At 47.3% G+C, this 25,175-nt stretch overlaps 1 protein-coding gene across 1 annotated transcript in view; it reads right to left on the reverse strand.

The window, feature by feature from the left end:
• Positions 1–2,668: 2,668 nt before the first annotated feature.
• The window catches only part of PHF13 (PHD finger protein 13), a 38,444-nt gene continuing 15,937 nt past the window's right edge, over positions 2,669–25,175 (reverse strand). The window contains 4 exon segments of the mRNA XM_077458260.1: positions 2,669–9,987; positions 18,891–19,071; positions 19,109–19,165; positions 19,168–19,506. Of these exon segments, the coding sequence (XP_077314386.1) occupies positions 9,761–9,987; positions 18,891–19,071; positions 19,109–19,165; positions 19,168–19,506 (804 nt within the window). The 3' untranslated portion in view covers positions 2,669–9,760.

Genomic DNA, 25,175 nt, shown 5'->3' on the forward strand with positions numbered 1-25,175 from the left:
AGGTGGCCGAAATATTTGTGTGTAAGCTTCAGGATATGTCCTTCCAGTGAATATTCCACTAAATGTAGCTCTATAGAGCTTAAAGCGGAGGTCCATCCTAAAGTGGACCTTCCGCTCATTGGAACCCTCCCCCCCTCCGGCACCACAATTGGCACCTTTCAGGGGGAGGGGGGTGCAGGTACCTGTACAGTACAGGTATCTGCACCCACTTCCGGCGTAGATTCTGCAGAAGCTACGCCCCTTTCCGAAGGTCCCCCGCTGCGTGCTGGGAAACACACGGATCCCAGAGACAGCGGGGACCATCCTTATTGCGTAGCGCGACTAGCGCATGCGCAGTAGGGAACCGGAAAATGAAGCCGAACGGCTCCATATCCTGATTCCCATACCCAAGATGGCGGCGGCAGCACCCGAGAGATGATCGAGAGATCGGCTTCGGGTGCAGACATCGCGAGCGCGCTGGGCGTGTAAGTGTCACTATTTTAAAAGTCAGCAGCTGCAGTATTTGTAGCTGCTGGCTTTTAAAGCGGTAGTAAACCTGCAATTTTTTTTTTTTTTTTTTACACCTGCAAAGCAAAAGGCATAATGAGCTAGTATGCACCGCATACTAGCTCATTATGAAATACTTACCTTAGAACGAGGCCCCGACATCTGGCCCGATCCACGCCGAGGGAGCTGACATGCTCCCTCGGCGTTTCTTCCGGGTATCGCGGCTCCGGCGCTGTGAGTGGCCGGAGCCGCGATATCGTCACTCCCGCGCATGCGCACGGGAGATTTCATTCCAGCCGGCCGGACACTGCCGGATTTTCAGGCCGAGAATCCCCTTGTGCGCATGCGCCGCTGCAGTCAGCGGCGCATACCGAGGGGAATATCTCCTAAACCGTACAGGTTTAGGAGATATTTTCTTTACCTACAGGTAAGCCTTATTATAGGCTTTCCTGTAGGTAAAAGTACCAAAAATGAGTATACAACCACTTAAAAAAAAAAAAAAAAAAAAAAAAAACGCGGACTCCCGCTTTAAATTGTTACTAAACCCACAACCGTAAAAATCAGCCTGTATATGCAGTAAGGCATGCTTGTTATACTCACTGTGGAAGCTAAGGGGTTAATCCTCTGCATTGTGCAAAAAGGCTGTTTGATCCTGTCTTCTGACCCTCCCCTTCTTTTACTGTCCCCAATTTATCTGCTGATAGAACAAAGCCTTGGAGTCACTCTGTACATGCTCAGTTTGGTGTGTATTGCAAGTGTTTTTTTTTTTCCCTTTGGGAGGGTACATGTGATCATGACAGGGCCAATCAGCACTGTCCAGACAAAGTTGGGGTCATGCAGCCTCATAGGACAGTCAAAGGAGAAGACTACTATATACTGCTAAGAAAAGGTATTTAGCAGTTTGCATGTTCTGTGTATTACAGTGGTTTTCAACCCTGTCCTCAATTATCCCTAACAGGCCGCGTTTGCAGGTCCACCTTTACCTTGCACAGGTGCTTTAAATCGGAGTCAATGGCTTGATATTTTATCTAATGCCGCGTACACGCGGCCGGTTTTCCCGTCGGAGTACACTCAAGGTTTTTCAGACAGAGTTCCGATGAATCTGTCGTGCATACACACCAAAGTCCAATCGTTAAGAACGCGGTGACGTACAGCGGGACTAGAAAAAGGAAGTTCAAATAGCAAGTAGCCAATAGCTTCCCTCTTGTACTTGCTTCAGAGCATGCGTCATTTTTAGTCCATAGGGACAGCATACAGATGAGCGGTTTTCCCGAATTGGTTCCGTTCGAAATATCTAAAAAAACATGTTCCATTTTATAGGTCCGTCAGAATTTTTGGGAAAAAAAAAAAGAAAAAGCATACACACGATCGGAATATACAATGAAAAGCTTCCATCTGACGTTTTCTGACGGACATTCCGCTCGTGTGTATGCGCCATAAGAGAAATTTCCAAAACATAGCCTGTTGAGGGTACTCGAGGACAGGGTTGAGAACCACTGGTGCACTGTGGGAGACCAGATATAGTGAATGCAGGCTCCTGGGTTTAGTAACCCTTTAAAGAATTAGCATCATTCATTTTTTTTTCACCATTTTGCAACCTCCCCCCCCTCCCTAAAGTACTACGTCTCATAGGGTTAGATGCTTTTTGACCTTAGCTATGAGGTTAGTCAGGGTGACCTTCCGCCCTGTGGCCATCCAACAACATAGCGATAAGAGGCGGCAAGAGGAATGCAGAGGGAGAGGGGGCGGGTCATCTTCCTGTCTCTCTGCATTGCTCTTGCCGCCACTTGTGCTTGGAGCCAAGACAAGCAGGTAGTTATGAAGTGGCCATCTCCTTCCTAGCTATGTTGTCGGACAGCTGTAGGAGAGGGGGGCACCCAGTTTGAACTCCTAGTTCAAGTTAGGAAGCACCTAGCAACATGGGGTAAAGTACTATATGTAAAATGTAATAATAGTTCTTTAGGGCAATGACCCTACACTCCTAATTTCCATTTTTGCACGTTTATTGCATTGTATATAAAAAATATTTTTTTTTTTTTATATATATATGCTACTTGATGCTGAAAGCTGGTTTGCCAACATCACCCAAAAACTTTTTGCCTTAGAAGGTTATGCTGGTTTTCTCGGCACTCATGTTACAGTTGCACCCATACGCAACAATAAATAACCAAAAGGAAAGAAATGAAGGTAAAATATCGATATCTTTATTTACAAATGTACAGAGTTTCACAGAAACATCTTTTTGCAGATACACAAGTCTTGTACATCACATAATGGTTTCCAGTCTGTGTTCTATAAAATCGCGTTCAACATTTCTTTCACCAACAAAAAAGGAAAACAAAAATCCTACGAAATGATATTAATGTGTATATATACACAGGAGATATACTTGTACCAACACACATACGTCCAAGGTACGCCTCGGCGATTCTACTTGAGGACGACTTTAAACAAAGGCAAGAATGAAAGACCCCAAAAACATAGGCAGTCATCAGCAACCCATCCAACTCAACGTAAAACAAAATAAAATGCAACAACACATCTTGGGAAAGTCCTCGGAGCCAAGACAAGCGTTTCTCCTTTAGGTAGAGCTTCTTCATACCTGTGGGCTGCAGCCAATGCCCTCCCTTTAAAAAGCGTTCCTCGGTGGAATGCTTTTCAGAGGGTGGCGGAGCAGTGGCTGCTGGTATTCAGGAGGAGATGCAGCTTTTTTTTTCTTGCAGCTGAATAGGGACTTTGTATGCAAGTACCGCACCACAAGCGCAGGCTCATGGTCACGACCCCAATGGGTTACCTTTTAGAGGCAGTTTTGTCAAGTGAATGTAATCGGGGAGGACATTTTTTTTTTTGCAGCTGCAAAGCATTTGCAGCATTTTCAACCTCTCACCTCCTGCCTGCACAAGGCCTAATGCAGTCTTCACATCCAAGGATCGAGAAGCTGCAATAATTTACATTTTGGATTTAGATACACCATCAAATGGCTGGCACATGTGCAGCACCATGGCAACTGCAGATCAAACAGAGGCCAAGATGGCAGCTTCCTTGGCATAAAGTAATAGAAGTAACATTTGAGTTAAAGCGGAACTAAACCCTCCTGTGTTGCTGTTGGGACACTTTCCCTCACTTCCTGTCACCAGAACAGCAAGTGAGAGGGAAGGGTGGGGGTTAATGATGTCAAACAGCCTCCAGTCCCCAAGAGTGATTGTTGGTGGCTCAGTGGTCTCCAAATTGTGGCCCTTTGCTTGCCCTTATCTGGGTCTTTGGGGCACCTATTGCTCCCACTGACACCAACATTGAGGCACTATTCCTTCCACCGATACCAACAATGGGACACTATTCCTCCCACTGACACCAACGATGGGGCACTATTCCTCCCAATGAAACCAACAATGGGGTACTACTATTCCTCCTACTGATGCCAATGATGGAGTATTATTCCTCCCACTCACGCCAACAATGGGGTACCATTCCTACCACTGACGCCAATAATGGTGCACTATTCCTCCCACTGATGCCAATTACAGGGGCACTATTCCTCCCACTGACAAACGATGAAGCAATGTTTACTCCTACTTATACTGGGACATTTTTTCTACTCCCACTGGCCACCCTAAAGTCTGAAGGAGAGCGAACTGGCCTCTTATTTAGAAAGTTTGGAGACCCCTGGTATAGATGCAAACATACTGCTTGGTGAATTAAATCTTCATTTGTGTCTGATAGCTACAGCAATCTAAAAGTGCTAAAACTGGCTCGGCCAATACAGTTCTAATAGAAAATGGTGGGGACCAACCGCATCACAATGTCTCCCTCACATAAATACACAAATACATACTGTATGTGTATATAGGGTCCTCAGTATCTTGCTACAAAACCGAGAATTAAACTATCCCCCCCCCCCCCCCCCAAGTGAGTCTTCTATGACACCAACATGGCATTTAGTGGTTTGTATAGAATTGCTAAGTAAAGTCAGGTGGACAAATGGCATTTTTTACGGGTGTATCACAACTTTGCTTAAATACAGTTAAAGAATTATCCAGAATTATTATCTATATGAAAACATTATAGGCCTTGGAGGCTGATGAAAAGAAGACGAGTCAGCGTCAACCATAGCAACCATGCGTTCTGCCAGGTTTGGTCATTCCCACCGCCATGAGATGGAAATGACCTGGCCCGCAGCTCTTTGTGGTAGAAAAAGAGGGCAATGATAGGTTGACTATTTGCAGCACAGGATAATTAGAATTACTGTAGGCCTTATTCATTATTGAGAGAGTTCACCAGTCTGTGTGGCCCACAGCAGTTAACCACAATCTCCTCTCAAGGAAATGTTATGGTAAGCAAACCCATCTTAGGCATCTATATCCTGACCTTTATAAAAATGAGGCCAACTGTGGATTATAAAGGCCTCTTTGTCATGTACAGTTACCAAATACGTATAAAAAAAAAAAAAAAAAAAAAAAAGATAGAAAGATAATGATGGTCAAAGTGAACCTGTCACAGAGGATGCCCGTGCGGACCTCTACTCCTCAAATTAAATCTTAGTTGCCCATCATGCTGACCCTAATGGTGCAATATTTGGAGTCACCAAGAATAGATGAGGACTTTTGACAACCCTGACGTTCCTGATTGACATGGTTGTGCCAAGTCTGACACAAAGCACAGAAGCCAGATGGCCTACATAAGAGCCAGTCAGGAGCACAGCCTACCTTTCCCATGACAGGCTTAATTTACATGAACCCGTCATAGCCCCATAAATATAAACAGCCCATTTAATGCACAAAGGGTGCCCCACTAACCCAGGGAGATGCCATACATTTTAAGTTTCACTCTATTTCCAAGCTCTGCCACCCCCACAAAGTAATAAGGGTACCACAGAGACTATTTCACATATATTGTCGCAATCATTCATCCCAGTAGTTATGTCGACTACAACATCCCATTGTTTGTGAAAATGTTCACTGGCAGCCAGAACCTGCTGCGGTTCCAATAGCGATAATTGCTTTGAATGGATCCTAAAATGTCTTTGCAGATTAAAAACGGCTTGGCAGTGCTTAACGCTTTCCTTCAGAATTCATAATTTGCATCCCAATTGTCATTCTCTTAGAACCCGACCAAATCCTTATTTTCATATTCATAGACAGTGTAAACCATTTCCTAGTAAACTGGCATTAGGAACATTAAACAGCCACCCCCTACAAGGCTGCACATCCCTCAAACTGGTCAAGAACATCTTGTGTTTTCTCTCTTAGACCCCATACACACGATTTTCTGCAGATTTCAGTCTTCAGATTTTAGCAAAACCATATAATATGGGGAGGTCAAACCTTAAGAGTTTCAATTTGTATTGAATCAGGTAGGCCCTTGCACTACATGGTTTTGGTAAATCTGAAGACAAAAGTCTTCAGAAAATCCAATAGTGTGTATGGGGTCTAAAGGTCAGGATTTCAGTTCTGAGCTTTAGAAGGCCTGTACTGACCCAGAGAATTGTGTTGTAAGGAGCGTGTCCAGGAAGGAGGTCTCCTTAAGCACACAAGATGTTCTGGCCCAACTTGAAGGACATCCCGGTACTCTGTGGTGCCTGCTTTGGATGGGCAGTTGGACCTCCACCTCCATTTGATAACACTAAATGACAGCTTAATGTGTGCATAAAAGTAGAACAGAAACTCCTGGAACCTGATGGCTCGATTCAGACTCGCTATGACAAGCTGCTCAATTGGTCACCAAGGTCCAAATACTTTCGTTACTCTTTATGTTTGTTAGAGGTACTTTGGTCTCGTAAACTGAAATATATGAATAGAGGGGTTCGATGTTAAATTGCATTCACTTCTGGTTTCTACATTCCAGATTTGAAAAGAATTTAAAGATGCAGATTGGATGCGATGAGTGAAAATACATTTCACTTTTAGCATATTATTCATACACAAGGCCCTAAGTGGTAACTTTCCCAGTTACAGTTGTCACACAGCATTGGCCATGTTATATGGTGGGTACAATTGGCTATGTTATATGGTGGGTACAATGCTTATCGGGGGTCTTTCTATAAAAAAATATATATATATTTTTTTTATATTATTATTTTAAATATGTTTCAGTAGCTGTAAAACAAAGCCTAATAACTCATGAAGCATCAAGGACTTTTATTTAGAAGAGGGTGGGAGAGGGTTCAAACAGAGGCCAAGATGGCAGCTTCCTTGGCATTAAGTAATAGAAGTAACATTTTCCCCCCAGAGTTGGCCTATAGCTAAAAGGCGCTATACTGGTAATGGCGGTGATTAGCGGTTTATAGAGGGACTGTGATAGTGTGGTGAGCAATCTGGCACTAACACATACTGGCTGGGAGGGACACTGACTGAGAATGACGTCTAGTGATCTAGTGACATTGCTAATTATAATACTGTACTAATGATACTGGCTGGGAAAGGGTTAACATCTAGGGGCAATCAAGGGGTTAACGGTGTGCCTAACAGTGTGTAATGCATGCTGCTTTTACTCAGATCTGGCTGTTTTTTTTCTCTCTGCTTTGCAGGGAGAAGAAAAAACAGCCAGATCGTTGTTCCTACGCACACAGAGTTCTGCGTTTTTGTAAACACGGAACTCTGTGCTGTGATTGGACACTGCCAGTGTGTCCAATCACAGCACAGGTCAGCCAGAGGTGTGCCCCTGTAGTCCCCAAACCCAGGAGGAGGCTGGCAAACATACATGAACGTTGCCGTGACTGCACGTGCCACCCACTTGCAGTACATTTACTGTCAGCGGACTGGCAAGCGGTTCAGCTATTCGTAGGTTTGGCGGGTAGTCAGTCATTTGCATGAGCATGATTGGACTGCTCTTGTGGGCAGATATGGGTTTAAAAAAAAAAACAAAAAAAAAAAAAACGGGCAATTCCGCAGATCTTAGGAGTTGATGTACTGGTAGAGGGTCCTCCTATTTATATATAAACCCATTGTGTGAAGGTGGCCCACACCAACCTATCATGGGAAAGGTTTCCAATCTGTCCAATGAACCCCGTACTCCCACAAACAAGAGAACTGATCGGTTAATCTTAATATTGATTTGTTTGCCTGAAACCGCCACCGTTATGGAGGATTTAGCCATGGGGGTGAACATTTTTCCATCAATGACCAATAAAAGATTTGTAAAATCAGAGAGATCAAATATTAGGCAAGCCTTTACACATGGGGGGGGGGGCATTAACACCTTTTAGGGCATGTTCGAGTTTTTATGCATTGTATTAAGGCAGCCCATTTCATTATGAATGGGATTTAACAGTGCTTTATTTTCAGATCTATATGTGGTGTACCACAGCGCAAGTGCGTTAAGATGTACAGTATACGTGTCAAAATACCAGACAAAATGGAAGTCATTCCTGAAGCTAAGCCGGCTATAGATGGTTCAAATCCTGCACGGTTCAGCAGGGACCAGCCAAGATTCGAACTATCTATGGGCAGCTGATTGCACCCAAGTCAATCCATCAACTTCGGTACAATCAACACGTCTGATGTTTACTTGCTGTTATTGCCAGTGACTATAGCCATAAGCAATAATCAATGCATTATTTAGTCAGGGACAGCTCCCGTGCACGCACGCGCGCCCCCCCGCCCCCCTCCCCCAGCTCAGAACACAATAGCTCTGCGGGAGGGATTCCCCAATCAACACTTGGGGAAGTGATTTTCTTCTTTTCTTGGTGCAAGAAAGAAAAATCACATTATCTATGGCCTGCCTTACTCTGCATGAGCATATTTTTATTCTGAAAAATGTCGGAGTACTGGTTATGGGAGGTTTTTCTCGGCACAGCTGGAATACAGGCCTCTGTGTAGCCGCACACTGCTATTTCCAAGAAACTTAAAACCAACTTTATTGTTCCAGCACAATAGAGTACACGCCACCCAGCACCCCCCACTGGGAGCTTCTACTATCCTAATTGGATGCTGAAACGTGGCACAGTACAGGTGCTGGGTGGGGTGTCCTCTATTGTGCCGGAACAATAAAGTTGGTTTTAAGCTTCATAGAAGTAGGGGCATGCAGCTTTACATTAAATTGCGCGGACCTGCATGGAGGGCAACAGATATCGGAGACGTGTACCTACAGCTGCGATGGTTACAGTGGATGGCACTAGAGTACGGTATGGAGGTTTATGTGGGAGAAAGAATACATCTGCCAGTCAACGGGAGTGCCCTGCTTAAGGAATCCAACCAATCAGGTGTTTAAAAGCCATGGGATTTTCCATTTTTTTTTCCATTTTTAAAAGGAAGGTCTCCATCTGCTAATGAAAAATCCACCAACTTCCAAGCTTTTAGGCGATGATGCCTAAAAAATGGCAGTGTGGTGGAGAACCTGTAGGCTAGGAGAGGTTCCAAGCTGGACATTGTACTGGTGAGCCCGAGGGGTAAAAAAAAGTTTCGCCCTTTTCTAAAATGGAAGACTTTTATAAAAACTGACCAGCAGAAAATAAAAATCCACATTCTATCTGGGTCCAACAGATCTAAAAAAGATCCAAAAAGATCCAGCATGTCCTATAAGGCCGACTAGTCCCTGGTGATAAGGCTGAAGACTGACCCCCCCACCCTTTCCATGTCTGCCTCCATGATGGTTCTACTTTAAACTAAAGCCATATAAAATGTTACTGACCACCCATGAGGGAGCGAAAATAAACATTTATTGGGAAATTATAGTTTTTGTTTTTTTTAGCACTTATTTACAGCAAGCTGTTTTTTTTTCGGTCCCATGTGCAAGAAATGTCTTCTGGGCAGAAGGTTCAAAGAAATGAAACAAAAAAAAAAGTGAAAAAACAAATCACATTCACGCAACATTTTCTTCATATAATCTGGTCTTCTACAGCCAACTGTGGCTTTTTATATGACTACAAAACTAAAGTTCAACTGCAAGGTTAACAAAATAAACTTTACTCGGCGACAAGCACGTCCCGTCCTGGTCGGTTGAAATTCAGTACATTATTTTGGTCTACACCGATGGTGATACGGGTGATTATTAAAGGTAAAAGTCTGATCACAGGCATATAACACCCACGGTGCCCTGCGGAATCGGTTAACGATATAAAACACCAGCCGCCTGTTTTTGTCCCACAGGCAGCAGTCGCCACGGACTCCCACTTTTCCGCCTGGGCCGTAAAAAATAAAACCGAAAACAAACCATCGTCTGTAAAAGTGTGCCCGCTGAAAACATAAAACGTCTTTTGTTTTTGCGTCCGCCCCTGTGCGCCTGTTGCGGCTTATTGTCTATGCACAACCGATCGCTTTTGTATAAATTGATTTTTTTTTCAGTCCAGGAATAACTTCCTACATCCCATGCGCGAGCGGTTTGATCGCCGGATGTCGAATTTGGTGTCTCGGCACTTTTGGCAAACGTAAATCTCTGGAACGTTGGACTTGCGGATTTTGGCACAGGAGAGGTGGATCCAAGTATTGCATTCGTTGCACTCGATCATCGGCCGACCGGCGAATGGCTTCATGCAAAAGCACGTGACGAGGTGCCAGGATTCGTCATCTGAAAAACAGAAAAATATATACATTGTAGACACACATTACATCTTCTAATCACTAAAATACACACCTATATACATACTGTATGTGTTGGTGGGCGTTTCCTCACCCCATTACACATAGATGGTGAACTATTCCTCATCACATTAGACACAGATGATGGGAGTTTCCTCAGCTCATGATGATGGTGGACATTTCCTCACCCCATTCTACATAGAGGATGGTGGACGTTTCCTCACACCATTCTACATAGAGGATGGTGGACGTTTCCTCACACCATTCTACATAGAGGATGGTGGACGTTTCCTCACCCCATTCTACATAGAGAATGGTGGACGTTTCCTCACCCCATTCTACATAGAGGATGGTGGACGTTTCCTCACCCCATTCTACATAGAGAATGGTGGACGTTTCCTCACCCCATTCTACATAGAGAATGGTGGACGTTTCCTCACCCCATTATACATAGAGGATGGTGGACGTTTCCTCACCCCATTCTACATAGAGGATGGTGGACGTTTCCTCACCCCATTCTACATAAAGGATGGTGGACCTTTCCTCACCCCATTCTACATAAAGGATGGTGGACCTTTCCTCACCCCATTCTACATAAAGGATGGTGGACCTTTCCTCACCCCATTCTACATAAAGGATGGTGGACGTTTCCTCACCCCATTCTACATAGAGAATGGTGGACGTTTCCTCACCCCATTCTACATAGAGGATGGTGGACGTTTCCTCACCCCATTCTACATAGAGGATGGTGGACGTTTCCTCATCCCATTCTACATAGAGGATGGTGGACGTTTCCTCACCCCATTCTACATAGAGGATGGTGGACCTTTCCTCACCCCATTCTACATAAAGGATGGTGGACGTTTCCTCACCCCATTCTACATAGAGGATGGTGGATGTGTCCTCACCCCATTCTACATAGAAGATGGTGGACGTTTCCTCACCCCATTCTACATAGAGGATGGTGGACGTTTCCTCACCCCATTCTACATAGAGGATGGTGGACGTATCCTCACCCCATTCTACATAGAGGATGGTGGACGTATCCTCACCCCATTCTACATAGAGGATGGTGGACGTATCCTCACCCCATTCTACATAAAGGATGGTGGACGTTTCCTCACCCCATTCTACAGAGGATGGTGGACGTATCCTCACCCCATTCTACATAAAGGATGGTGGACGTATCCTCACCCCATTCTACAGAGGATGGTGGACGTATCCTCACCCCATTCTACATAGAGGATGGTGGATGTGTCCTCACCCCATTCTACATAGAGGATGGTGGATGTTTCAGCCCCTCATTAAACCAATAATGGTGGACATTTCCTCCATTATCCATAGATGATGATGGACGTTTCATCACCCCATTAAACAGATGATGGTGACTTCCTCACACCACTACATACAGATGGTTAAGCTTTCCTCACACCTTTCCTGAGACTCTTCCGGTGTGACGGGAATTACCTTTCACCTGGATCTATTAATAAAATCAGGCATGAAGGGAACAGAGATCCCAACGCATTCCTCCAATTAGACACAAATCTAAAGAGACTTATGGTAAGGTCTGATAACATGCCGACAATAGTGGCGTGTTAACTGGGTAAAAAAGGAGAAAAAAACAAAATACTGTTGTCCGATTGGGAAAAGCAAAATGCTGAACATCCACCATGTCTATGTAAAAGAGTTTCATTTTATAGTAATTTCCAGAGATGGCTGGCGAGAGGAGATGTCAGAGTAAAATGGGGGATTAGATGGCTTCCTGGGGACTTTAATGTGAATGAGAGCGCATTACTGTGGGCAATCATGAAACTACCATAAAGGGTGAACTGAAGCAATGGTCAAGTTAAAAAAAATTACAGATTTACATAAAAAGGTCCCTTAATAAGTATTACGCAACACAATGAAAGAACTTTGAATGCTAGGCAGCATTTGCTTTTCAGCAAACATGTACATATCATGGCCAAAAGCTTGTGGACACCCGACCATCTCATTTCTATAAGCTTGTTGGGCATACCATTCCAAAACCATGGTCATTAATATGGAGTTGGTCCTCTTTGTAGCTACAACATCCTCCATTCTTATAGGGAGAACTTAAACAGGATTTTGGAGTGTGTCTGGGAAATTTTGCCCTTTAAAAGAGAAGACCTACCAACAATCAGTGTTCCAATTCATCCCACTGGTGTTCAGTAGGGTTGAGATCAGGGCTCTGTGGAGGACACTCAAGTTCCTCTACAACAAACTGGTCGAACCATTCCTGTATGGAGCTGGCTTTGAACACATGGACTCTATAGGGGTATATATACACATTTAGCCATATAATGTACAATGCCAAGCAATTAACTTTTTGAAGTTTTATTTGTTGGTTGTACCAAGGATCATTTGACACAATTTAGCATCAGCTCTCATTCAGTAAACACCAACAACTTTAGCTGCCTTATTTTAAAGAATATGTACATTTGTTTCGTCTCCATCGACTGACCTAACAGATCCCACAGCCTCCTGTGTTTGTACACAAGTAGGGGCATCACAAGTGCTCTCTCACTAGCCGTGCCTAGGCAGTAATCTCTGATGGGGTCCATCTAAAGCCTCCTTCCAGCCAGAAGACACAAGGAGACAAGCCCCCATAGACCTCCAATCCCTCTCCCGGAAGATGAGCCCTGCAGACTTTTATGGTGCCCAACTACCTCCATATTCCAGCTGCAAGACACAAGGAGACAAGCCCCATAGACTTTTATGGTGCCCAGCTACCTCCATCCCCCTTCCAGAAGATGCAGGGAGATGAGCCCCACAGACCTTTATAAGGCCCTGTTAACCTCCATCTACCAGCCAGGAGAGCTTTGCACAGACACAGCCAGTGACAGAGGACTATGGAGCTGGATGTCAACAAAAACAGGATGCCGAGGGAGTCGTATGAGGTTCAAGACATAACATGTTTATAAGCTTGTCGTGCTGAGGAAAATTTTCAGATTACATCCTATTAGGCCAAATTGTTAGCAGCCTACACTATAATGCTCAGTAATGTTGAGACTTTACGATTCTAGAGAAAAGTGGTTCAGTTGGCCATGATGGTACAGGTATTGGTTGCACCACACACGCAATCACATAAAAAATTGAATATCTCCAAAAAAAAGAAAAGACAAACCCTGAATCAAATTGTATCAAAAGGAGTTACTGAACAAGCCCGATCACCCATAAAACACGAGCCATTGCTCTAAGCTAACCTGTGCCATTTTTTCATTTGCAATAAATCAATGGGAGAGATGAACACAGATCTTCCATGGTGTCGCACATTGGACTGCATTGCCTGGGACCCCTTCTTCATGATAAAAACACATGAACTGGCCGGATATTACATGTTTATTAGCCACTTCTTTTAAAACACTAGATTTCCATTACACCAGCATCTTCCTTTAAAAGCGCAGATGTCGCTGATAAAAAACAAATAAAAACCAAAGTTATGCAACCACAGGTTCACTTCTGCTTATTTTGAAGAGGAAAAACGCAGTCTATTACGCTTCCTGCTGCCAGGAGAACATCCGTTCATACAATCAGACATGAGGTTAAAACCGTCACCAGCAACAAGGGAACAAACTAAGTTAGAAACATAGCGGTGAACTGCAGCATGCAAAGAACCAAGGACAGCGGCGAGGCCGGGCGGCCAAGGGACAGCGGCGAGGCCGGGCGGACATATTGTAAAATATTTTTTTGCAGTGCAGAATCAAGGCCAAGGACAGCGGCGAGGCCGGGCCGGGCGGCCAAGGACAGCGGCGAGGCCGGGCCGGGCGGCCAAGGACAGCGGCGAGGCCGGGCCGGGCGGCCAAGGACAGCGGCGAGGCCGGGCCGGGCGGCCAAGGACAGCGGCGAGGCCGGGCCGGGCGGCCAAGGACAGCGGCGAGGCCGGGCCGGGCGGCCAAGGACAGCGGCGAGGCCGGGCCGGGCGGCCAAGGACAGCGGCGAGGCCGGGCCGGGCGGCCAAGGACAGCGGCGAGGCCGGGCGGCCAAGGACAGCGGCGGGGCCGCGCGGCCAAGGACAGCGGCGAGGCCGGGCGGCCATGGACAGCGGCGAGGCCGGGCCGAGCGGCCATATTGTAGTCAGAGGACATTTTTTTTGCGGTGCAGAATCGAGATGATTTTCGCCAAAAAGAACAGACTCTGGTAAAGCTGCTGCTCATCGGTTACTTGGCACAATACGTCTCAAAATGCCCACCTCCAGCCTTCTCCATTCCTATAACTGCACATTTCAGACAAATGTGATTAGTGTAAGGCTTTGTCCAAGCCAGGCTATGGATTTATGATGAACAACCAACTAGACTGCCAACAATATTCAATTCCATACAACAAAAGAAGCCACCGCTCATAAGCCCACAGTTCACCCGTCTCCATAGATCCAGGCGCCAACTCATGTAGCTCCCCAATGCTCCCCATATGGAACAAAGAAAATGGCTTCTTTCCACTTACATCAGCCTTCATCAAACTATATTATTCTAGGACAAGATCTCAGGAAATCCACCCAGAACAGGCCTCACTCTGCCATGGTTCGCCCAAAAAGATTATCGTAGATTAGGCCCTTCCTGGGTGAAGCAGTGGGCCTTGGTCTGGGTAGATTTCCTGTGATCTTGCCCTGGAATAATAAAGTTTGGTGAAGTGTCATGGGAGAGCAGCCAGTTCCTTTGCTCCATATTTATTTTCAATTAGGCAAAAAGGAGACTTCAAGACAACGGACAGGCATAATGGAACCATTTGTGCAAATTTATTTTTTATCACTAGAATGTCAAATTTACAATAAAATTTAAAGCAAATCTTTATTTGATGTTGTTCTCAGGAAGTGGTGGTATATGTCGCTTATAAACATCGGAGGATGACTATCCCCGGAGATCCAGTTATTCTCCCATTGGGAGCCGCCATCTTGCTTCCGGCACAGCATAGTGAAGGCGAAGCCAGGAAGTCAATCATAGCTCCCATTTCAATGGATGCCTTTGCCCCACAAGGCAGCCTGGTCACCACTTTCTCCATACGTCAGTGACCAGGGAGAGTACAGAGATTAGGACTCGGCAACAAACTAGACCAGCCTTTCTCAACTAGAGTTCCTCCAAAGGTTGCTAGGGGTTCTCCGAGTAATAAGCAACTTCTGTCTCTCAGTTGGGCAACCACTGGCAGCAATGACCTTTTAAGCCATTTGTAAGGACGGAAGTTTTGCCAATGACCACAAATATAAGGTGCATTCTCCCCAGTGATCTTCACACCAATATAAGCAGGGGTTCTCTAAACCCCGAAAGTTTATTCCTCCATGGCAAAGATTGCGCAAGGCTGGACTAGACCAAAACGATCAAGTTTAGTGAGAGTAAATTATGGCGCTAATCCTTTATATCCGTCTTTTCAAAATTGTGGCTCTTTGTGTGCCTTTAACTGGCCCGTGGGGCACTTCTCATCCCACCGACAGCAACAATGGGGCCCTATCCCTCCCACCGACACCAACAACGGGGCCCAACCCCTCCCACCGACACCAACAACGGGGCCCAACCCCTCCCACCGACACCAACAACGGGGCCCAACCCCTCCCACCGACACCAACAACGGGGCCCAACCCCTCCCACCGACACCAACAACGGGGCCCAACCCCTCCCACCGACACCAACAACGGGGCCCAACCCCTCCCACCGACACCAACAACGGGGCCCAACCCCTCCCACCGACACCAACAACGGGGCCCAACCCCTCCCACCGACACCAACAACGGGGCCCAACCCCTCCCACCGACACCAACAACGGGGCCCAACCCCTCCCACCGACACCAACAACGGGGCCCAACCCCTCCCACCGACACCAACAACGGGGCCCAACCCCTCCCACCGACACCAACAACGGGGCCCAACCCCTCCCACCGACACCAACAACGGGGCCCAACCCCTCCCACCGACACCAACAACGGGGCCCAACCCCTCCCACCGACACCAACAATGGGGCCCTACCCCTCCCACCGACACCAACAACGGGGCCCTATCCCTCCCACCGACACCAACAACGGGGCCCTATCCCTCCCACCGACACCAACAACGGGGCCCTATCCCTCCCACCGACACCAACAACGGGGCCCTATCCCTCCCACCGACACCAACAACGGGGCCCTATCCCTCCCACCGACACCAACAACGGGGCCCTATCCCTCCCACCGACACCAACAACGGGGCCCTATCCCTCCCACCGACACCAACAACGGGGCCCTATCCCTCCCACCGACACCAACAACGGGGCCCTATCCCTCCCACCGACACCAACAACGGGGCCCTATCCCTCCCACCGACACCAACAACGGGGCCCTATCCCTCCCACCGACACCAACAACGGGGCCCTATCCCTCCCACCGACACCAACAACGGGGCCCTATCCCTCCCACCGACACCAACAACGGGCCCTATCCCTCCCACCGACACCAACAACGGGGGCCCTATCCCTCCCACCGACACCAACAACGGGGGCCCTATCCCTCCCACCGACACCAACAACGGGGGCCCTATCCCTCCCACCGACACCAACAACGGGGGCCCTATCCCTCCCACCGACACCAACAACGGGGGCCCTATCCCTCCCACCGACACCAACAACGGGGGCCCTATCCCTCCCACCGACACCAACAACGGGGGCCCTATCCCTCCCACCGACACCAACAACAGGGGCCCTATCCCTCCCACCGACACCAACAACGGGGGCCCTATCCCTCCCACCGACACCAACAACGGGGGCCCTATCCCTCCCACCGACACCAACAACGGGGGCCCTATCCCTCCCACCGACACCAACAACGGGGGCCCTATCCCTCCCACCGACACCAACAACGGGGGCCCTATCCCTCCCACCGACACCAACAACGGGGGCACTATCCCTCCCACCGACACCAACAACGGGGGCCCTATCCCTCCCACCGACACCAACAATGGGACCCTATCCCTCCCACCGACACAAACGGGGCATTGTTTCTCTCACCGACACCAAGGAAGGGGGACTATTCCTCTCACTGACCAGGGTGGATATAAATTAATGATTTAAAAAAAAAAAAATATATATATATATATATATATATATATATATATATATATATATATATATATATATATATATATATATATATGTTTTTTAATCAAATAAATTTTTATAAAATGCTTTAGAAGTAGAAATCTATCTAAAGATAGTTTTCTATTTAAGATACATTAATAATTGAGTTTATTCAGCATGAAATGGAGCTTAGTTATGTAGCATGAGGCTGTATATTCTGCAATATTTACATTTTTGGTAAACTCATTCAATGAATCCAAGCTCTGCAAGCTGCGAAAACATGCACTGCATTGATGCATTCACACAACTTCACAGTAACCATGAGTTCAGGAATTTTCCTTTATCCCATTGTTTTGCAGATCTATGTACACTACAAACTGTATGATAGAATCAGTTCTGACATCGCTGATTTACTAACCCGACAGCTTATTATTCTAAATAGGAAACCTACAATTTGTTTGCAAATACTAAATATTCTAAACTACCAGCAAGAATGAGTCCTTACAGTTAAATAGCACCTGTCATTTCTGATCCATCATGGCAGTGCCTGTTAGCGGGCATCCACTCACCCGCTGCCGCCACGTTCCTCACCTTGTTGTGTCACCGCCCCACATCACCAGCCATCCCATTAAAGTGAATGCGAGTGTTGGCGAGCCAACAGCGGGCGTCAGAGGTGGCGCCAGCAGGCGGGCGTCAGAGGAGGCGCCAGCAGGCGGGCGTCAGAGGAGGCGCCAGCAGGCGGGCGTCAGAGGAGGCGCCAGCAGGCGGGCGTCAGAGGAGGCGCCAGCAGGCGGGCGTCAGAGGAGGCGCCAGCAGGCGGGCGTCAGAGGAGGCGCCAGCAGGCGGGCGTCAGAGGAGGCGCCAGCAGCGGGTCAGAGATGATAGTTGCTCTTTTAAAATGATGATTTAAAATAGAGTGGATTTCAATCAAGCCTTTTTACTAGCGATTTAAATCAAATCCACCCTGCCACTGACACCAACCAAGGGGCACTATTCCTCCCACCGACACCAACAGTGGGGCAATCCTGTTACTAACCTCAACCAAGGGGCACTATTCCTCCCACCGACACCAACAGTGGGGCAATCCTGTTACTAACCTCAACCATGGGGCACTATTTCTCCCCTAACACCAAAGATGCAGTCTCTACTCCAACTGATGCCAGGACAGTTTCTATGCCCAATGGCCACAGTCTGGTTCCCCTAAAGTCTGAAGGACAGCAAACTGGCCTTTTGTTTAGAAAGTTTAGACCCCTACATTATACGATTGGTTAAAAGGAAACCTTTCCATTCCCCAATGTACAGACAAGAAAAGTTTAGAAGCCAGAGAACATTTCTCCTACAATAAAAGAGGTTCAGAATACAGGGAACAATGGTATTTTTCACGACGTGACTTCCTGGCTATCTAAACCAATTTTTTTTCCCCAACTCTGGGTGGTCAAGGGTGTCAACTGGAGAGGGGGCGATCCATCAGCGAGTCGGTGCTTTCCCTGGGTCACCATATAGAACAAACTTCTGTTCTCAGCCTCATCGATTGGTGGTCATCCGCTCCCACAAGCCCATTATGAGGTTGGCACATTGCTAGAGAAGGACTTCCCAAGAGGGGAAAATCCAATGTGTGCCTCCATCATCTGGCTTTGTGCAGTTGGGCAAAGCTGGGAGTTCTGCTGGAAAATATCTACTCACCCAGATCTAAGGGAAGCTAAAAAAGCAAAAAATTGTGAGATTTGCCCAACCAGAAACCAAACAAGAAATGGGACATACCAGCCAAGCTGGACTTTGCGATGCAACTGCCAGAAAGCTCTACCACAGACTGCTTACTTTAAAAGAAACAACATTTACCTGAATCCACCATGATGTCCTCATCATTGCCTGTGCTGTCTTCATCCCGGAACACCACCTGTTTTCCCTGTCGTATGACCGTTCGTTTCCCCAGGTTCACCTCCGTGTACTCAGTCTTTATCTCATCCATGTCGTCAGAGACCATGGTCATGGATGCACTGTCCATACTGTTATTACAGCTCTCCAGCATCGGCTCCTCCATCTCGTGTGGTGGGGACATCTTGAGGTGCTGTGGGGACATCTTGAGGTCCAGTGGGTGGTCTGGGATCGGAGGTGGCATGAGCTCTCCCGGATAGGGGTTCTCCGGCTCCAGTTTTATGACGGTTTTCAGGTACTCCTCCTCCTCCTTCACCATTTGCTGTTCTTTCTTCTTCAGCTTTTTCTTTTTCTTGATTTTGTCAAGCTTTTTCCTTTCCAGGAGGAAACTGCTGAACTTGGAGCGTTTCATCATGGAAGGATAGGAGCGTTCATGTTTCAGCTCTCCAAAATTTCTTCGTTTTTTGATTGGGAGAGCCTCTGTGCTTGGGATGTCTTGGAACCTGGAGTCCCAGCTGTCGCTGTCCACGGTACTTCCTGTGCTGTTTGGAGGGCTGGACCCGGCTCGGAGTGGAGTCTCCTGGAGAAAGCAATATAAAAAAAAAAAGGGATCATAAATCACCTCAAAAAAGGTAAGGTAGGTGGATCTCTAGACAAATTGGAGAGAGGAAAATCTAGTGTAGCCAGCTTCTTCAATTAAGCTTTGAGAAAAAATAAAAAAAAACCTGGAAGCCGATTGGTTTCTATACGTCGCTGCACCAGATTTTGCACCCTCTAGTTTTAGTAAATCAACCCCAAAAACATTTTAGTGGTTACCAACCTAGGAGGTATAGGTCTCAAATACAGCCCTTGACATCAGCAAAAGGCTGCATATAATATTTAATATATACAATGCTAAGAAGTACTGTGAGAGACCGCAGAAATAAGAGGAAAGGATGGTCAGAGAGTGTGGACGTGCTATAGGTTTGGTTGGAGACTAGAAACCCAAGACAGTGAGAGATTGGAGGAAGTCAAATGAAGACAAATCAATGCTCTCCCTCCCATTATAGGCTGCTGGAGTCTGAGGGCCACACAAGTATAAAAGGACCGCATATGACCCTCAAGCTGCAGGTTTTGTATAATTATGCTCATCCAAATTTGTGATGAACGTTTGGTGAAGATACTTTTTTGTTCCACCACGACTGCGCCCCTGTGCACACAGCCAGCTCTTTAAAGTCATGGTTTTAGAAATTTGGTCCGGAGGAACTTGAGAACAGCCCTGACCTGAACCTTTCTGTTGGCCGGGGACAAAACATATTAGAGGGAGGATCCTGGGTGGAATGTCTTTGGTTTTGCTAAACAAGGTTGGTTTTACCCCCCGAACGTGGTGTGCAGCTCCAGCTCAACTCTACCGAACACCTATGGAATGAATCAGAGCCCCCATTAAGGAGCCAGGTCTTCTCATCAAACATCAGCAACTGACCTCAAAAAATATATATATATTTTGGCTGAATGTGGAAAGCCTTTGGTGTGGAGAATCATGGATCAACTGCATAAAGCCCTGGCCTTAACCCTACTGAACAGCTTTGGAATGCCCATTAAGAAGCCACGTCTTCTCATCCATCAGTACCTGTAATGGGATGTCCAAAAAACTGGTATGTGTGTGTTGATTAATGTTTATGTAAAACATTTAAAAAAAAAAAAAAAATTATAAAATTCCCTTTAAAACCTTAATCTGTCATAATTAAAGCCCAAATATTTTGGCGCTTTGATTTCTAAGACACTTTGTCCAGGAATATTTTTTTCTGAAGTTCTGCTTTTGGATAATGAAACAAACATTTCCCGATGTCGGGCTGCTAATACAGGCAAGATTTCCCTGGTGGGATCATTCCCGATGTTGGAGGATTGCATTCAGCTCCACCGTCTGCCAGAAGGGGAGGTTCAACCGCACAATTCAATTTTTTTTTTCTCCCTTAATTTATGTAGAAATACAAGAGGGCCCCCCCCCCATTCATCGTCTCACTCCTTCACACCTCATAGAGGATTCATAGTCCTCTGATAAGAAGCAAAGCAGCCATGAAAATGGGAAGCCACCTGATGACTGTCATAGGGTGCAGGCATAGTCTATGATTGCTTGGGTATCAAAATGGATCATAAAAAGACTGTTGGACCAAAAAATAAATTCTTTGCATGAAGGACTGAGAAAAACTACCCTTTACAAAATCTCCTAGGGATGTCCACATATCACAATCTGGACATTCTCCTTTAGATCAAGAAGGGTAATCCATGGTCACCCCAACTGAAAGTGATGGAAAATTCAAAATACTGTTTTGTTACCAGAACAGAAATAGAGGTGAAATCCAATAATAGGGAAGCTTGTTCTGATGACAAGCAAGACCCCAGTGCCCAACCTGCGGCCCTTTGGCATTTTTTTGTGTGACCCTCGCGTCCTCGAAGCCACTAATCCGTGTTTCCCTATTGCTCTGTTAGATCAGTGATTTCTAACAGTCTCATGTGATATGTCCACAGCCCGAATCACGCGCCCAGCCTCTGACCATCTCCCGAATCACGCGCCCAGCCTCTGACCATCTCCCGAATCCCGCGCCCAGCCTCTGACCATCTCCCGAATCCCGCGCCCAGCCTCTGACCATCTCCCGAATCCCGCGCCCAGCCTCTGACCATCTCCCGAATCCCGCGCCCAGCCTCTGACCATCTCCCGAATCCCGCGCCCAGCCTCTGACCATCTCCCGAATCACGCGCCCAGCCTCTGACCATCTCCCGAATCACGCGCCCAGCCTCTGACCATCTCCCGAATCACGCGCCCAGCCTCTGACCATCTCCCGAATCACGCGCCCAGCCTCTGACCATCTCCCGAATCACGCGCCCAGCCTCTGACCATCTCCCGAATCACGCGCCCAGCCTCTGACCATCTCCCGAATCACGCGCCCAGCCTCTGACCATCTCCCGAATCACGCGCCCAGCCTCTGACCATCTCCCGAAACACGCGCGCAGCCTCTGACCATCTCCCGAATCACGCGCGCAGCCTCTGACCATCTCCCGAATCACGCGCGCAGCCTCTGACCATCTCCCGAATCACGCGCGCAGCCTCTGACCATCTCCCGAATCACGCGCCCAGCCTCTGACCATCTCCCGAATCACGCGCCCAGCCTCTGACCATCTCCCGAATCACGCGCCCAGCCTCTGACCATCTCCCGAATCACGCGCCCAGCCTCTGACCATCTCCCGAATCACGCGCCCAGCCTCTGACCATCTCCCGAATCACGCGCGCAGCCTCTGACCATCTCCCGAATCACGCGCGCAGCCTCTGAATTATATGTACGGCCCATTAGTGATGTTAAGGGCCCCACTTGAGGTCCTCCATATCAATAAAGTTAACCACCACTGATCTAAGAAGATTTATCTTACTTTGGCGAATGTTCTCTCGTTGTGTGTACAGAACAGTGAGTGAATGGAAATCTCAAATGGGACACATAGCCAAAAAATATATATATTTTTTTTTAAAAGGATGGGCTTTAACTAGTCTATACTCTACCCGAAACAGCTAAAATATGACCAAATATACCTGCGTATAAATTGATGGATTGTATGGGAAGACCCTCAAACTACATACAGTGGGTGCTGGTAAATCTAATGGGGGGGGGGGGGCCTCTTGGCCTCCTAATCTGCTCCCTCTCAATGCCCCTTGTGCCAAGTAGCAGATTCCTGTATGGTGGACCTCAGAACAGAAAATACAGCCTATAAGCTACCTCCAAACCAGTGCTTTTAATGTAGCTGGGAGACACACCAAGGCGGTCTTCGTGGATTGTATATGGAATGAACATTTACAAGTACATAAAAATTTTCTGAATGAGAACTTCCTCCCTAATACCAGAGAAACTGCAGATGAAACGGCTTGCATAGTATTACAGATCAGACACGGGTGGAGAAAGAGGAAACAGATTTGTCTGTCGACATTATTCACGTTAACCCGCTAAAGCACATTACAGGGACAATTCCTCTACTGAACATCCGGCCTCAGGACTGAAGCGAGAGAGCGAGAGCGAGAGCGAGCGCGCGAGAGAGAGAGAGCGAGAGCGAGAGCAAGCGCGCGAGAGAGAGAGAGCGCGAGAGAGAGAGAGAGCGCGAGAGAGAGAGAGCGCGAGAGAGAGAGAGCGCGAGAGAGAGAGCGCGAGAGAGAGAGAGCGCGAGAGAGAGAGCGCGAGAGAGAGAGCGCGAGAGAGAGAGCGCGAGAGAGAGAGCGCGAGAGAGAGAGCGCGCGAGAGAGAGCGCGCGAGCGGCGCCCGAAACCAAACCTTCACCTCTCAAGACCCGTGAGTGCCACCCTTTCGGACTATATGTACTACAGGGCTTTGCTGAGCACCCCAATACCACTTTTTTCTCTCGGATATGTGTACAGTGGCAACCACTGTATTATACAGATAGAGATAGATATCTATCTAATAAAATCTAGCCTCTGGGGCCCTACATGTTTACAGCTTTGTGTCATATGATGCCGCTTGATCACCCATCCCCCATCCCCGATATGTGAAGAGCCACAGATAATCCAATCAGCAGCGAAGTAATTGCATCAACGTTACACAGCCACGTCACCGCAGAAGAATGTCAATGGCGACTATATTACAACTCTACTGTATTTCTTTCTGCAAGACAGATAAGAGACGGCTCAACTTACTGTTACACCACACAGGTGTGTTTAAAGCGAACCTGTGACCTACACTACACTGACAGGTGCTGCTCAACGCCCCCCCCCCCTCCCAGGTCCTCCTAAGGCCGCGTACACACGCGGGGACTGTTCGCTCAACTTTGTCCGTCAAACAGTTTCAGCGGACAGTCCGCTCAAAATTAGCATGGATGGACTTGCCCACACACGACGAACGAACAGTCCGCTGAAAGCGTGCGCGATGACGTGAACGGCACGTACGATGGGACTAGAAAACGACGTCCAATACACTGCAATGCAAACTTCGGCGTGTAAATCCTTTCTGAGCATGTGCGGAACTTAGTTTGACGAACAAGCCTACACACGAGGGGACTGTTCGCTGAAACAAAGTTTCAGCGGACAGTTTTTCGGAATTTCCGAAAAACTTTGTTCAGCAGACTGTCCGCTGAAAGCCCACACACGAGCGGACTGTCCGCCGAAACACTGTTCAGCGGACAAAGTTGAGCGAACAGTCCCCGCGTGTGTACGCGGCCTAAGTAGCAATTGTTTGGAGTGCAGAGCTTCCCCCCCAGTTCTAGACAACTAATGGAAAAGGGAAACATCCTGGAAGTCGCACATCTCTGCAAAACCCTGTAAGGTGGTGTATGACAGCCATAGCCTGGGCTCCAACTAGGCCACGCCCCCAACTCCTCTTACTCCTCCCACAGAGCTTAGTCATGACACTCCATGGGCGGAGTGAAACGCTTTGGGGGCGTTGCCTGGGAGGCCATAATACACTTTCCTATGAGGTTTTTGCAGAGATGTCGACTTCCAGGATTTGTCCCGTTCCCCCCGTTATCATGGCCAAAGCTCCAGCCTTTCCCTATTCTCAGGATGCTCCGGTCATGTAATCTCTGCAGTGGAAGAGAAGAGTTCTGACAACGGCTAGTAATGCCTGAGCGGAAATATGTCACCCATAGGCCTACTATGAGGTATCTACAGTCGGCTGTCCCTCCTCTCCCCTGAAGCTGCTAGTCATGTGACTGGACCCATAGCGAACTGAGAATAGGTAGAAGTATCCTTAGAATAGCGGTTGGGGGGGGGGGGGGCAGATCTGAGATTAGATCGCTCTAGCTTGGAATTCCACTTTAGTGGTGCGCTCAGACACATCCCAGAAGAGTCAGAGCTTTGGCTGCCGCTATATATCCAGCGGTGGCGTGCACGCCTCCCAACTTTTTGAAATGGGAATGAGGGACACCTATCAGAAAAAGTATGCAGGCATAGGACACACCCCTTGCCACGCCCCCTTAAAGGAGAATTGTACAAAAAAACAAGATGGGTTAAACCCACAAGTGCTTTTTTACTACTATTCCTTTATATTGTCTTTTGGAATTTGCAAATGCACCAATTTAGGACTCGGATGAAAGGTTTAGCACTGGAAAACCCTTTTTGATAGATAAAAAGTGCATTTTATATACAACTATAAAAATCAGACCAAAATGAGGGACAGGCGAGGAGGAATGAGAGACATTGCTCCAAATCAGGGACAGTTGGGAGCAATGGTTGCTTAGTGTGCCGTATGGTCCATATCCTGCTTGCTTCAAAGAGAA

The sequence above is a fragment of the Lithobates pipiens genome, unplaced genomic scaffold, assembly GCF_037356315.1.
Source record: "Lithobates pipiens isolate NorthernLeopardFrog02 unplaced genomic scaffold, aLitPip1_a1.2 Scaffold_27, whole genome shotgun sequence".
Classification (NCBI taxonomy): domain Eukaryota; kingdom Metazoa; phylum Chordata; class Amphibia; order Anura; family Ranidae; genus Lithobates; species Lithobates pipiens.